Source organism: Staurois parvus, unplaced genomic scaffold (assembly GCF_062004578.1).
Source record: "Staurois parvus isolate SC_StPar_1 unplaced genomic scaffold, SC_StPar_1.0 ptg001521l, whole genome shotgun sequence".
In the NCBI taxonomy this organism is placed as follows: Eukaryota; Metazoa; Chordata; class Amphibia; order Anura; family Ranidae; genus Staurois; species Staurois parvus.
In genome coordinates this window covers 517,304-531,781 of record NW_028319317.1, presented here as the reverse complement: position 1 = coordinate 531,781, position 14,478 = coordinate 517,304, and the positions used below count along the sequence as shown (strand labels likewise).

At 51.2% G+C, this 14,478-nt stretch overlaps 1 protein-coding gene across 1 annotated transcript in view; it reads right to left on the bottom strand.

Moving 5' to 3' along the window:
• Nucleotides 1–14,478, bottom strand: part of LOC149435412 (uncharacterized) — a 73,728-nt gene that overhangs the window by 59,159 nt on the left and 91 nt on the right. Inside the window, 1 exon segment of the mRNA XM_089662702.1 lies at nt 771–1,404. Coding sequence (XP_089518828.1) covers nt 771–1,388 — 618 coding nt within the window. The 5' untranslated portion in view covers nt 1,389–1,404.

Below are 14,478 nucleotides of genomic sequence, written 5' to 3'. Positions count from 1 at the left end.
GTGGTTAACCCCTTCACGCCAGATCGTCCCGGCGCGAAGAAGAGTTCCTGCACTGGGAGGTGGGCGGGACGGGGCGGGGCTTAGTGTCATGTGGCCGCCATGATGTAACGGCTGGTCACATGATCGGGAAAGGTCCCGATCGAAAGAGCGGACCGGGACCTTTCCGTGAGTACCGCACATGTGTGCTGGGAATGCGCAGGGCGTGCACCCTCAACACGTTTTTTGTTACATGAACGCACATGTGCGGCCGCTTGGTGTCTAGGCCCCGACGCCGGGAGGCCGTATATTTGCTTGCGGACGGCGTGAAAGGGGTTAAAAAAAACTAAACAAATGGCCGTGTTTACAAGGTGCCGGAACCGGAAGTGACGTAATGACGTTGCTCTGGTCCTCCAGGGGTATAGAGGTGAGTGGAGGCCATCTTTCCTTCACTCATCTCTATGCCCAGCGTCAGGATCATTGGATGGGTTCTCAGGTAAGGTTGAGAACCTTCGGGCGGCGAGGGAGCGGGATTACTTTCGGCACCTGTATCGGTGCTTATTTTCAGGGGTGTTTTCGGCCAAAACATTTTGCACCCCGAAACTTCGGTGCATCCCTAGTTATATCTGATCACTAAGTGCCTTTTGTCTGTGCTTACCAGGACACCTAACCCAGGATACAGAGAAGAGGAGAAGGGGAGGTGTTCTGTAGTCCTGTCCTAGGGTGACAATGCTATTCCTCTACACACACAGGCCTGGCTCCGCCCCCAGCGCACACTAGTTCTGGGCTCTCACCTTGTCAGCGTGGTTCTTCTGGTGTTTGAGGAGCTCGGACCTCCACCGGAACCCCTTGCCACATTCGATACACTGGAAAGGTTTCTCGCCGGTGTGCGTACGCTGGTGGGTGGTCAGGTGCTGCCGCTGTACGAAGCTCTTCCCGCACTGGGTACACTGATACGGCCGCTCCCCGGTGTGGATTCGGGCGTGGATAAGCAGAGACGTGTGCCTGCGAAAGTTCTTCCCGCAGATGCTGCACATGTATGTTTTCTCGTCCGTGTGCGCCTTCTCGTGTTTCGCCAGGTCCGTGTTGCGCAGGAAGCTTTTGCCGCACTGCCCGCAGGTAAAGTTCCGCTCGCCGGACAGTCTCCTCTGCCGCGGCCTGGCGTTCTTTTTGGGTAGGAAGTTCATGTCGTAGTTCAAACAGGGCGGGGCGCCGTCCCCAATCTGTACTTCCTGCTCCACCGTCAGCTGCGTTCCCAGATTATAATCCACCAGGCAGTCCATGGATTCCCCCATCACAACGGCCCCCTCCTCCATCTGCGGCTCGCTTTTCAGCTGCACCTCTGCCTGATCCAGCATGGTGTCCGGGGACTCCACCTTCACCGGCTCTGTGCCCACCCTCTTGTCTTCCATGGTGGCCCCTCACTGCCTGCAAAGGGGACACAAAACAGGTTACTACCAAAGAGACTCAAAACTGAGGTTCAATCTGCCCTCCCTGATGCCTCATTTACCCTCATTAACCACTTCATGTCCGGACACTTTCCCCCCCTTCCGGTCCGGACGCGCCCCCCCCCCCCCTTCCGGGCCGGACGCTCCGCCCCCCCCCCTTCCGGGCCGGACGCTCCTCCCCCCCCCCTTCCGGGCCGGACGCTCCTCCCCCCCCCCCTTCCGGGCCGGACGCTCCTCCCCCCCCCCCCTTCCGGGCCGGACGCTCCTCCCCCCCCCCCTTCCGGGCCGGACGCTCCTCCCCCCCCCCCTTCCGGGCCGGACGCTCCTCCCCCCCCCCCTTCCGGGCCGGACGCTCCTCCCCCCCCCCTTCCGGGCCGGACGCTCCTCCCCCCCCCTTCCGGGCCGGACGCTCCTCCCCCCCTTCCGGGCCGGACGCTCCCCCCCCCCCCCCCTTCCGGGCCGGACGCTCCCCCCCCCCTTCCGGGCCGGACGCTCCCCCCCCCCTTCCGGGCCGGACGCTCCCCACCATCCGGTCTGGACGCTCTCACCCCCCCCCCCCCCCCTTCAGTCCGGACGCTTTCACCCCCCTTCCAGCCCGGACGCTTTCACCCCCCAGAGACAGATGAGCTTTATTTTGGTGATATTTATTCTAAAAATTTTGAAAAAAAAGTTTTTTTCTTTTGTAAAATTTTGCAAAATATTTCATCATAAATTTTGGCCAAAATGTATTAATCTATCTTTTTAGTAAAAAAACAAAAAAAACAAAATTAGTTTAACCAAAAATTCTAATTTAAAAAAAAAAATTTTTTTACATTATTTTGTTTTTTTTAAACATACTGTCACCCTAGCAGTACAGTGTCACCATGGTGACACTGTACTACTTGTGGGGGTGATGATTTTTTTTTTTTTTTTTACACTGATTGCTTTTACACCCATAAATGCTGTAAGAGGAATCATTTCTCCTCTCTGGCTGCATTCTTGCAGCCATTGATATATACTGTGTGAGCTGTGATTGGTCACAGCTTGTCACATGGTACAAGGCTGTTGTGAATAGCCCTGTACCATGTGATCTCTGTGATCATTCACAGATTTCACACGTAGTAAGCAATGATGTCAGAAGTGACCTCTTGCTTACACCTATTCATGTGACCAGTGATTGGCCAATCAGTGATCACATGATCGGAACCTCGCACAGAGGTCCCGTGCAGCGATCGGTGTTCTGCTGTGTCCTCTGGACACAGCGGGTACCGGATCGTGGTGTTGTGCGCTCCCAGAGAGTGCGCACAGTCCAAAATGGCGGGCGTCGTGTATAAACGGCAACCCGCCCCTGCACTGCCACCGTCTGGCCGTTTATATACAGTGGCTGGATGGGAGGTGGTTAACAATCGACACCCACAACGGGCCATAAAAGAGGAATTTCCATCACTGCCTTTTGTGTCTCTAGGACAGGAAAAACAGGAAATCTCCTTGAGGGGATACAGATTGTAAATAAAGAAATGCAACCTTCCCCACTCCCGGGTGTCCTAGAGCAGCTGCGACATGAATTTAATACGGGATCCCTGAGTCAGCGGGTCCAATCCAGGAGCCAGCACGATTTTTCTTTCTTAAGAGGTCAGATCCATGGAAAACTTCCAAAGTCAGGGGCTGCCCTCATTTTTTAGGGAGCGCCAACACCCTGGCTCCTGGGAGCGGTCCAGGCCCGGGATTATAGATACATATTTATATTTGTTTTACTTTTTTTATAGCACTTTCCTCCCAGGTGACTCAGAGTCCTTTATCTGCTGTTGGGGCAGAGGGCGAGGCCACATAAATATACAAGGGCCAGTTAACCTACCTACAGTTCTTTAACTGCTTCCCACCCAGCCATCATATGATGCCCCAAGGGAGATTTGCCACCCGCTACGTCCAGCAGACACAGTGAGACCAATCACAGCAGATCACATGGCGATTGTACACAATGGACAGCTTGCATTTATTATGTACTATTGTGATTGGTCACAGTGATCATATCGACAGACAGGGCCAATTACAGCCCATCTGTACCATGTGATTAGCTGTGGCCAATCACAACAACACACACGGATATGAATGGATTCATTCATAACAAATGGTTGCTAACAACAGTGATTTTCATAGTTATAAGTGATCAGAGTGCATAAAAAATAAATAAAATCGATATAGATATATATATATCTCGATCACCTCCCCAGAGTAGTACAGTGTTACTGTACTGCCCTGATCACAGTATGTAAAAAAAATAAAACCCCCTAAAATCTCGATCACCTCCCCAGAATAGTAGTGTTACTGTACTGCCCTGATCACAGTATATAAAAAAAAAACAAAACCCTAGAATCTCGATCACCTCCCCAGAGTAGTACAGTGTTACCGTACTGCCCTGATCACAGTATGTAAAAAAATCAAATAAAAAAACCCCCTAAAATCTCGATCACCCCCCCAGAGAAGTACTGTTTTACTGTACTGCCCTGATCACAGTATGTAAAAAAAAAAAAAAAAAAAACCCCCAAAACCCTAAAAATATGTTTTCAAAAATATTATTTAAAAGAAAAAGAAAAGAAAAAAGTCATGGCTCATTAATTACCTTATACTATCTGAATTCGAAAAAAAGGGGTCGTGTGTGTGTGGGGGGGGGGGGGGGGGGGGGTTGTATTTCTACTGTCCTGACATTTTAGAGTAGTGGTTCTCAACCTTTCTAATGCCGCGACCCCTTAATACAGTTCCTCATGTTGTGGTGACCCCCAACCATAAAATTATTTTCGTTGCTACTTCATAACTGTAATTTTGCAGTGGGAGGAATAGTGCCCCATCGTGGGTGTCAGTGGGGGGAGCAATAGTGCCCCATCGTGGGTGTCAGTGGGGGGAGCAATAGTGCCCCATCGTGGGTTTCAGTGGGGGGAGCAATAGTGCCCCATCGTGGGTGTCAGTGGGGGGAGCAATAGTGCCCCATCGTGGGTGTCAGTGGGGGGAGCAATAGTGCCCCATCGTGGGTGTCAGTGGGGGGAGCAATAGTGCCCCATCGTGGGTGTCAGTGGGGGGAGCAATAGTGCCCCATCGTGGGTGTCAGTGGGGGGAGCAATAGTGCCCCATCGTGGGTGTCAGTGGGGGGAGCAATAGTGCCCCATCGTGGGTGTCAGTGGGGGGAGCAATAGTGCCCCATCGTGGGTGTCAGTGGGGGGAGCAATAGTGCCCCATCGTGGGTGTCAGTGGGGGGAGCAATAGTGCCCCATCGTGGGTGTCAGTGGGGGGAGCAATAGTGCCCCATCGTGGGTGTCAGTGGGGGGAGCAATAGTGCCCCATCGTGGGTGTCAGTGGGGGGAGCAATAGTGCCCCATCGTGGGTGTCAGTGGGGGGAGCAATAGTGCCCCATCGTGGGTGTCAGTGGGGGGAGCAATAGTGCCCCATCGTGGGTATTAGTGACAGCAATGATGGGGCACTATCCCTTCCACTGACACCAATGATACTTACCTTGCTGACTCCTGCTCCAGCCTGGGCTCGCTCTCTCCCTCTCCCATCTACAACCTGCATACCTGGCTGCAGCAGCAAAATTTGCACTTACCTGTCAGCTGTCTTCCTTCTCTGGCCTCTCTCTTCACTCGCTCCTGCAGCTCCCTCGATCTTCTTTGATCTCCGCGCGCTGCCGCTCGGCTCCTCCTCTCCAAGCTCCACCTCCTCGCCGGTGATTGGCCGCCTGTGTGCCTCTCCTGAGCTACAGTTCCGGTGGCCAATCAGCGGCGAGGAGGCGAAGCTGTTGAGCGATCCCGGAGGTGTGGCCAGGTTACAGGGGCAGCATATCATCCCGCCCACAGATCGCCTGAGACAGGAGCGGTGTCTCGGTTCCTAAGACCATCGGAAACATGTGTTTTCCGATGGTCTTAGGCGACCCCTGTGAAATGGTCGTTCGACCCCCAAAGGGGTCGCGACCCCCAGGTTGAGAACCGCTGTTTTAGAGCCTCAAGATATGAGATCGGTCGACAGTACATCAGGAATGATAAATTTTGTGTATATATATATATATATATTAGTTTGTGACTAAAGGCTAAATAACAGACACTAGTTTGGGTTAAATTTATGAAGAATTATTTGTTGCAAAATTTGCTAACGAAAAATGAGGGCGGTTTTTGTTTTAAATTTTCGGTTTATTTATTTAGCAAGAATGTATTAAAAAAAGGAAAAAAGTTGAAAAAATTTTATATATATATATATATATATATATATATATATATATTTATTTTTCTTTTTATATATTGTAACCAGTCAGTATCCCCTAGATCACTGCCACACCAGTTATATGATGATGATGTACTGCACTGGTGACTAAAAAAAAGTGAATAAAAAAATGTTTTATTTCATTTTCAAGAAAATTGTGAGAAAAAAAAAAAAAAAATTACGACTTGTCATGCCTCATTAATTACCTTATACTAGCTGACGTCCAAAAAGGCTTGGACTAAAGGCTAAATAACAGACACTAGTTTGGGTTATTTTCACCTAAAGGATGTAGCAGAATACATTTTGGACTAAATATATGAAGAAGAATTATTTGTTGCAAAATTTGTTAATGAAAAATGTGGGAGGTTTTTTTCAAAATTTTCGGTCTTCCATTTATTTAGCAAGAATGTAATAAAAAAGAAAACATTTGAAAAAATTTAAATATATATATATTTATTTTTATATATTGTAACCAGTCAGTATCCCCTATATCACTGCCACACCAGTTATATGATGATGTCCTGTACTGGTGACTAAAAAAAAAAAAATTGAAAAAAAAAAAAGTTTTTTTATTTCATTTTCAAGAAAATTGTGAGAACAAAAAAAATTACAAAAAACTTGTCATGCCTCATTAATTACCGTAGACCATCTGACTTCCAAAAAGGAGTCATTTGGGGGGTATATTTTATATATATTTATTACACACACAGTTTGGTAATGTGTAATATATATACACACACTTTATATATTCACACACACAGTTGGGAGTTGGGTCCATATATATATTTGGACACAGGCACAATTGTAGATTTTTTTCAGGTATTTACCAAAACATATTCAAGTTATAGTTCTATGATGGATCTGGGCGGACAGTGCGCACTCTCACGTGTAATTTGAGGGTATGTACATCCAAACTGGAGGAAGGGTTTAGGGATTACAGCTCATAAGAGTAGCCATCCCCCCTTTTTCAAGGGACCAAAAGTAATTGGACAATTGAATCAAAATCTGTTTCATGGCCAGGTGTGGGCTACTCCTTCATTCTTCATCAATTAAGCAGGTAAAAGGTCTGGAGTTGATTCTAAGTGCGGGATTTGCATTTGGAATCTATTGCTGTGAACCTCCATTATGCGTTCAAAGGAGCCGTCCATTGTGAAAGTGAAACCGGCCATTGTAAGGATTCAAAAATGAAACCAATCACAGAGATTGCAGCAACATTAGGAGCGGCCAAATCAACAGTTTGGTCCATTGTGAGGAAAGAAGAACGCACTGGTGAGCTCAGCAACATAAAAGGCATGGAGGTCCATGGAAGACAACAGTGGTGGGTGATCCAGGATCCTCTCTATGGTAAACCCATTCACAACATCCAGACAAGTGAAAGACACTCTCCAGAAGGTGGGCGTATCATTGTCAGTCTACAATCAAGAGAAGACTTCACGAGAGCAAATACAGAGGGGTCACCGCGAGGAGCAAATACAGAGGGGTCACCGCGAGGTGAAAACACAGAGGGGTCACCGCGAGGAGCAAACACAGAGGGGTCACCGCGAGGAGCAAACACAGAGGGGTCACCGCGAGGAGCAAACACAGAGGGGTCACCGCGAGGAGCAAACACAGAGGGGTCACCGCGAGGTGCAAACACAGAGGGGTCACCGCGAGGTGCAAACACAGAGGGGTCACCGCGAGGTGAAAACACAGAGGGGTCACCGCGAGGTGAAAACACAGAGGGGTCACCGCGAGGTGAAAACACAGAGGGGTCACCGCGAGGTGAAAACACAGAGGGGTCACCGCGAGGTGAAAACACAGAGGGGTCACCGCGAGGTGAAAACACAGAGGGGTCACCGCGAGGTGCAAACACAGAGGGGTCACCGCGAGGTGCAAACACAGAGGGGTCACCGCGAGGTGCAAACACAGAGGGGTCACCGCGAGGTGCAAACACAGAGGGGTCACCGCGAGGTGCAAACACAGAGGGGTCACCGCGAGGTGCAAACACAGAGGGGTCACCGCGAGGTGCAAACACAGAGGGGTCACCGCGAGGTGCAAACACAGAGGGGTCACCGCGAGGTGCAAACACAGAGGGGTCACCGCGAGGTGCAAACACAGAGGGGTCACCGCGAGGTGCAAACACAGAGGGGTCACCGCGAGGTGCAAACACAGAGGGGTCACCGCGAGGTGCAAATACAGAGGGGTCACCGTGAGGTGAAAACCATTCATAAGCCTGAAGAATAAAAAAGCCAAATTAGACTTTTCCAAAAAACATCTAAAAAAGCCGGAGCAGTTCTGGAAAAGCATTCTTTGGACGGATGAAACGAAGATGAATCTACCAGAATGACGGGAAGAGAAAAGTGTGGAGAAGGCTTGGAACAGCTCATGATCCAAAGCACACAACGTCATCTGTAACACATGGCAGAGGCAGGGTGATGGCATGGGCAGAGGCGGGGTGATGGGATTGGGTGGAGGCAGTGTGATGGCATGGACATGCATGGCTTCCAGTGGCACCGGGTCATTGGTGGTCATTGATGATGTGACAGAAGCAGCCGGATGAATTCTGCAGTGTTTACAGATATACTGTCAGCCCAGATTCAGCCAAATGCAGCAAAGGTGATTGGACGGTGCTTCACAGTACAGATGGACAATGATCCAAAACACACTGTGAAAGCAACCCAGGAGCATTTGAAGAAAGAGAAGTGGAATATTCTGTAATGGCCGAGTCAATCACCTGATCTCAACCCCATTGAACATGCATTTCACTTGCTGAAGGCAAAACTAAAGGCAGAAAAACCCACAAAGAACAACTGAGTACAGCTGCAGTTAGAGCCTGGCAAAGCATGAGAAAGGAGGAACCCCAGTCTTTGGTCATGTCCATGGGTTCCAGACTTCAGGCAAAGCATGAGAAAGGAGGAACCCCAGTCTTTGGTCATGTCCATGGGTTCCAGACTTCAGGCAAAGCATCGGAAAGGAGGAACCCCAGTCTTTGGTCATGTCCATGGGTTCCAGACTTCAGGCAAAGCATGAGAAAGGAGGAATCCCAGTCTTTGGTCATGTCCATGGGTTCCAGACTTCAGGCAAAGCATCGGAAAGGAGGAACCCCAGTCTTTGGTCATGTCCATGGGTTCCAGACTTCAGGCAAAGCATGAGAAAGGAGGAACCCCAGTCTTTGGTCATGTCCATGGGTTCCAGACTTCAGGCAAAGCATCGGAAAGGAGGAACCCCAGTCTTTGGTCATGTCCATGGGTTCCAGACTTCAGGCAAAGCATGAGAAAGGAGGAATCCCAGTCTTTGGTCATGTCCATGGGTTCCAGACTTCAGGCAAAGCATCGGAAAGGAGGAACCCCAGTCTTTGGTCATGTCCATGGGTTCCAGACTTCAGGCAAAGCATGAGAAAGGAGGAACCCCAGTCTTTGGTCATGTCCATGGGTTCCAGACTTCAGGCAAAGCATCGGAAAGGAGGAACCCCAGTCTTTGGTCATGCCCATGGGTTCCAGACTTCAGGCAAAGCATGAGAAAGGAGGAATCCCAGTCTTTGGTCATGTCCATGGGTTCCAGACTTCAGGCAAAGCATCGGAAAGGAGGAACCCCAGTCTTTGGTCATGTCCATGGGTTCCAGACTTCAGGCAAAGCATGAGAAAGGAGGAACCCCAGTCTTTGGTCATGTCCATGGGTTCCAGACTTCAGGCAAAGCATCAGAAAGGAGAAACCCCAGTCTTTGGTCATGTCCATGGGTTCCAGACTTCAGGCAAAGCATCAGAAAGGAGAAACCCCAGTCTTTGGTCATGTCCATGGGTTCCAGACTTCAGGCAAAGCATCGGAAAGGAGGAACCCCAGTCTTTGGTCATGTCCATGGGTTCCAGACTTCAGGCAAAGCATGAGAAAGGAGGAACCCCAGTCTTTGGTCATGTCCATGGGTTCCAGACTTCAGGCAAAGCATCGGAAAGGAGGAACCCCAGTCTTTGGTCATGTCCATGGGTTCCAGACTTCAGGCAAAGCATGAGAAAGGAGGAACCCCAGTCTTTGGTCATGTCCATGGGTTCCAGACTTCAGGCAAAGCATCGGAAAGGAGGAACCCCAGTCTTTGGTCATGTCCATGGGTTCCAGACTTCAGGCAAAGCATCGGAAAGGAGGAACCCCAGTCTTTGGTCATGTCCATGGGTTCCAGACTTCAGGCAAAGCATGAGAAAGGAGGAATCCCAGTCTTTGGTCATGTCCATGGGTTCCAGACTTCAGGCAAAGCATCGGAAAGGAGGAACCCCAGTCTTTGGTCATGTCCATGGGTTCCAGACTTCAGGCAAAGCATGAGAAAGGAGGAACCCCAGTCTTTGGTCATGTCCATGGGTTCCAGACTTCAGGCAAAGCATCGGAAAGGAGGAACCCCAGTCTTTGGTCATGTCCATGGGTTCCAGACTTCAGGCAAAGCATGAGAAAGGAGGAATCCCAGTCTTTGGTCATGTCCATGGGTTCCAGACTTCAGGCAAAGCATCGGAAAGGAGGAACCCCAGTCTTTGGTCATGTCCATGGGTTCCAGACTTCAGGCAAAGCATGAGAAAGGAGGAACCCCAGTCTTTGGTCATGTCCATGGGTTCCAGACTTCAGGCAAAGCATCGGAAAGGAGGAACCCCAGTCTTTGGTCATGCCCATGGGTTCCAGACTTCAGGCAAAGCATGAGAAAGGAGGAATCCCAGTCTTTGGTCATGTCCATGGGTTCCAGACTTCAGGCAAAGCATCGGAAAGGAGGAACCCCAGTCTTTGGTCATGTCCATGGGTTCCAGACTTCAGGCAAAGCATGAGAAAGGAGGAACCCCAGTCTTTGGTCATGTCCATGGGTTCCAGACTTCAGGCAAAGCATCGGAAAGGAGGAACCCCAGTCTTTGGTCATGTCCATGGGTTCCAGACTTCAGGCAAAGCATGAGAAAGGAGGAACCCCAGTCTTTGGTCATGTCCATGGGTTCCAGACTTCAGGCAAAGCATGAGAAAGGAGGAACCCCAGTCTTTGGTCATGTCCATGGGTTCCAGACTTCAGGCAAAGCATCGGAAAGGAGGAACCCCAGTCTTTGGTCATGTCCATGGATTCAAGACTTCAGGCAAAGCATGAGAAAGGAGGAATCCCAGTCTTTGGTCATGTCCATGGGTTCCAGACTTCAGGCAAAGCATCAGAAAGGAGAAACCCCAGTCTTTGGTCATGTCCATGGGTTCCAGACTTCAGGCAAAGCATCAGAAAGGAGAAACCCCAGTCTTTGGTCATGTCCATGGGTTCCAGACTTCAGGCAAAGCATCGGAAAGGAGGAACCCCAGTCTTTGGTCATGTCCATGGGTTCCAGACTTCAGGCAAAGCATGAGAAAGGAGGAACCCCAGTCTTTGGTCATGTCCATGGGTTCCAGACTTCAGGCAAAGCATGAGAAAGGAGGAACCCCAGTCTTTGGTCATGTCCATGGGTTCCAGACTTCAGGCAAAGCATGAGAAAGGAGGAACCCCAGTCTTTGGTCATGTCCATGGGTTCCAGACTTCAGGCAAAGCATCGGAAAGGAGGAACCCCAGTCTTTGGTCATGTCCATGGGTTCCAGACTTCAGGCAAAGCATGAGAAAGGAGGAACCCCAGTCTTTGGTCATGTCCATGGGTTCCAGACTTCAGGCAAAGCATCGGAAAGGAGGAACCCCAGTCTTTGGTCATGTCCATGGGTTCCAGACTTCAGGCAAAGCATCGGAAAGGAGGAACCCCAGTCTTTGGTCATGTCCATGGGTTCCAGACTTCAGGCAAAGCATGAGAAAGGAGGAACCCCAGTCTTTGGTCATGTCCATGGGTTCCAGACTTCAGGCAAAGCATCGGAAAGGAGGAACCCCAGTCTTTGGTCATGTCCATGGGTTCCAGACTTCAGGCAAAGCATGAGAAAGGAGGAACCCCAGTCTTTGGTCATGTCCATGGGTTCCAGACTTCAGGCAAAGCATCGGAAAGGAGGAACCCCAGTCTTTGGTCATGTCCATGGATTCAAGACTTCAGGCAAAGCATGACAAAGGAGGAATCCCAGTCTTTGGTCATGTCCATGGGTTCCAGACTTCAGGCAAAGCATCAGAAAGGAGAAACCCCAGTCTTTGGTCATGTCCACAGGTTCCAGACTTCAGGCAAAGCATGAGAAAGGAGGAACCCCAGTCTTTGGTCATGTCCATGGGTTCCAGACTTCAGGCAGTCACTGCCAGTAAAAGATTATCAACAACATATTACAAATGAACTTTTTATTTAGGATTCTATTCAATTGTACAATTACTTTTGGTCCCTTGAAAAAGGGGGGGTGGCTGCTCTTAGGGGCTGTAATTCCCAAACCCCTCCCCCAACGTGGATGTACATACCCTCACATTACACCTGAGAGTGCGCTCTGTCCGCCCAGATCCATCATAGAACTAGAGCTGGAATATGTTTGAGGCCTGTATGTGGGGTGCAGGATGAGGCCTGTATGTGGGGTGCAGGATGAGGCCTGTATGTGGGGTGCAGGATGAGGCCTGTATGCGGGGTGCAGGATGAGGCCTGTATGCGGGGTGCAGGATGAGGCCTGTATGCGGGGTGCAGGATGAGGCCTGTATGCGGGGTGCAGGATGAGGCCTGTATGCGGGGTGCAGGATGAGGCCTGTATGCGGGGTGCAGGATGAGGCCTGTATGCGGGGTGCAGGATGAGGCCTGTATGCGGGGTGCAGGATGAGGCCTGTATGCGGGGTGCAGGATGAGGCCTGTATGCGGGGTGCAGGATGAGGCCTGTATGCGGGGTGCAGGATGAGGCCTGTATGCGGGGTGCAGGATGAGGCCTGTATGCGGGGTGGTGGATGAGGCCTGTATGCGGGGTGGTGGATGAGGGCTGTATGCGGGGTGGTGGATGAGGCCTGTATGCGGGGTGGTGGATGAGGCCTGTATGCGGGGTGGTGGATGAGGCCTGTATGCGGGGTGGTGGATGAGGCCTGTATGCGGGGTGGTGGATGAGGCCTGTATGCGGGGTGGTGGATGAGGGCTGTATGCGGGGTGGTGGATGAGGGCTGTATGCGGGGTGGTGGATGAGGGCTGTATGCGGGGTGTAGGTTGAGGGGTGTATGCGGGGTGTAGGATGTGGGGTGTAGGATGAGGAGTGTAGGATGTGGGGTGTAGGATGAGGAGTGTAGGATGAGGAGTGTAGGATGAGGGGTGTAGGATGAGGGGTGTAGGATGAGGGGTGTAGGATGAGGGGTGTATATGGGGTGGTGGATGAGGGGTGTATATGGGGTGGTGGATGAGGGGTGTATATGGGGTGGTGGATGAGGGGTGTATATGGGGTGGTGGATGAAGGCTGTATATGGGGTGTAGGTTGAGGGGTGTATATGGGGTGGTGGATGAAGGCTGTATATGGGGTGCAGGATGAGGGGTGTAGGTTGAGGGGTGTATATGGGGTGGTGGATGAGGCGTGTATATGGGGTGGTGGATGAGGGGTGTATATGGGGTGGTGGATGAGGGGTGTATATGGGGTGGTGGATGAGGGGTGTATATGGGGTGGTGGATGAGGGGTGTATATGGGGTGTAGGTTGAGGGGTGTATATGGGGTGGTGGATGAAGGCTGTATATGGGGTGCAGGATGAGGGGTGTATATGGGGTGCAGGATGAGGGGTGTATATGGGGTGCAGGATGAGGGCTGTATATGGGGTGCAGGATGAGGGCTGTATATGGGGTGCAGGATGAGGGCTGTATATGGGGTGCAGGATGAGGGCTGTATATGGGGTGCAGGATGAGGGCTGTATATGGGGTGCAGGATGAAGGCTGTATATGGGGTGCAGGATGAGGGCTGTATATGGGGTGCAGGATGAGGGCTGTATATGGGGTGCAGGATGAGGGCTGTATATGGGGCACAGGATGAGGGGTGTAAATGGGGTGCAGGATGAGGGGTGTATATGGGGTGGTGGATGAAGGGTGTATATGGGGTGCAGGATGAGGGGTGTATATGGGGTGCAGGATGAGGGGTGTATATGGGGTGGTGGATGAGGGCTGTATATGGGGTGCAGGATGAGGGCTGTATATGGGGTGCAGGATGAGGGCTGTATATGGGGTGCAGGATGAGGGCTGTATATGAGGTGTAGGTTGAGGGGTGTATATGGGGTGGTGGATGAAGGCTGTATATGGGGTGCAGGATGAGGGCTGTATATGGGGCACAGGATGAGGGGTGTATATGGGGCACAGGATGAGGGGTGTATATGGGGTGCAGGATGAGGGGTGTATATGGGGTGGTGGATGAAGGGTGTATATGGGGTGCAGGATGAGGGGTGTATATGGGGTGCAGGATGAGGGGTGTATATGGGGTGGTGGATGAGGGCTGTATATGGGGTGCAGGATGAGGGGTGTATATGGGGTGGTGGATGAGGGGTGTATATGGGGTGTAGGTTGAGGGGTGTATATGGGGTGGTGGATGAAGGCTGTATATGGGGTGCAGGATGAGGGCTGTATATGGGGTGCAGGATGAGGGGTGTATATGGGGTGGTGGATGAGGGGTGTATATGGGGTGCAGGATGAGGGGTGTATATGGGGTGCAGGATGAGGGGTGTATATGGGGTGCAGGATGAGGGGTGTATATGGGGTGCAGGATGAGGGGTGTATATGGGGTGGTGGATGAGGGCTGTATATGGGGTGCAGGATGAGGGGTGTATATGGGGTGGTGGATGAGGGCTGTATATGGGGTGCAGGATGAGGGGTGTATATGGGGTGGTGGATGCGGGTCGTACACACATATTGCGGTATGTAGGATGTAAACATTCCATACTCGGGTCCTCTATGCTGTGACCAGCTCGAGTCCCCGGTATTATTCCGCCGGTGTGCCCTCCTCCTCCCGGGCCGCT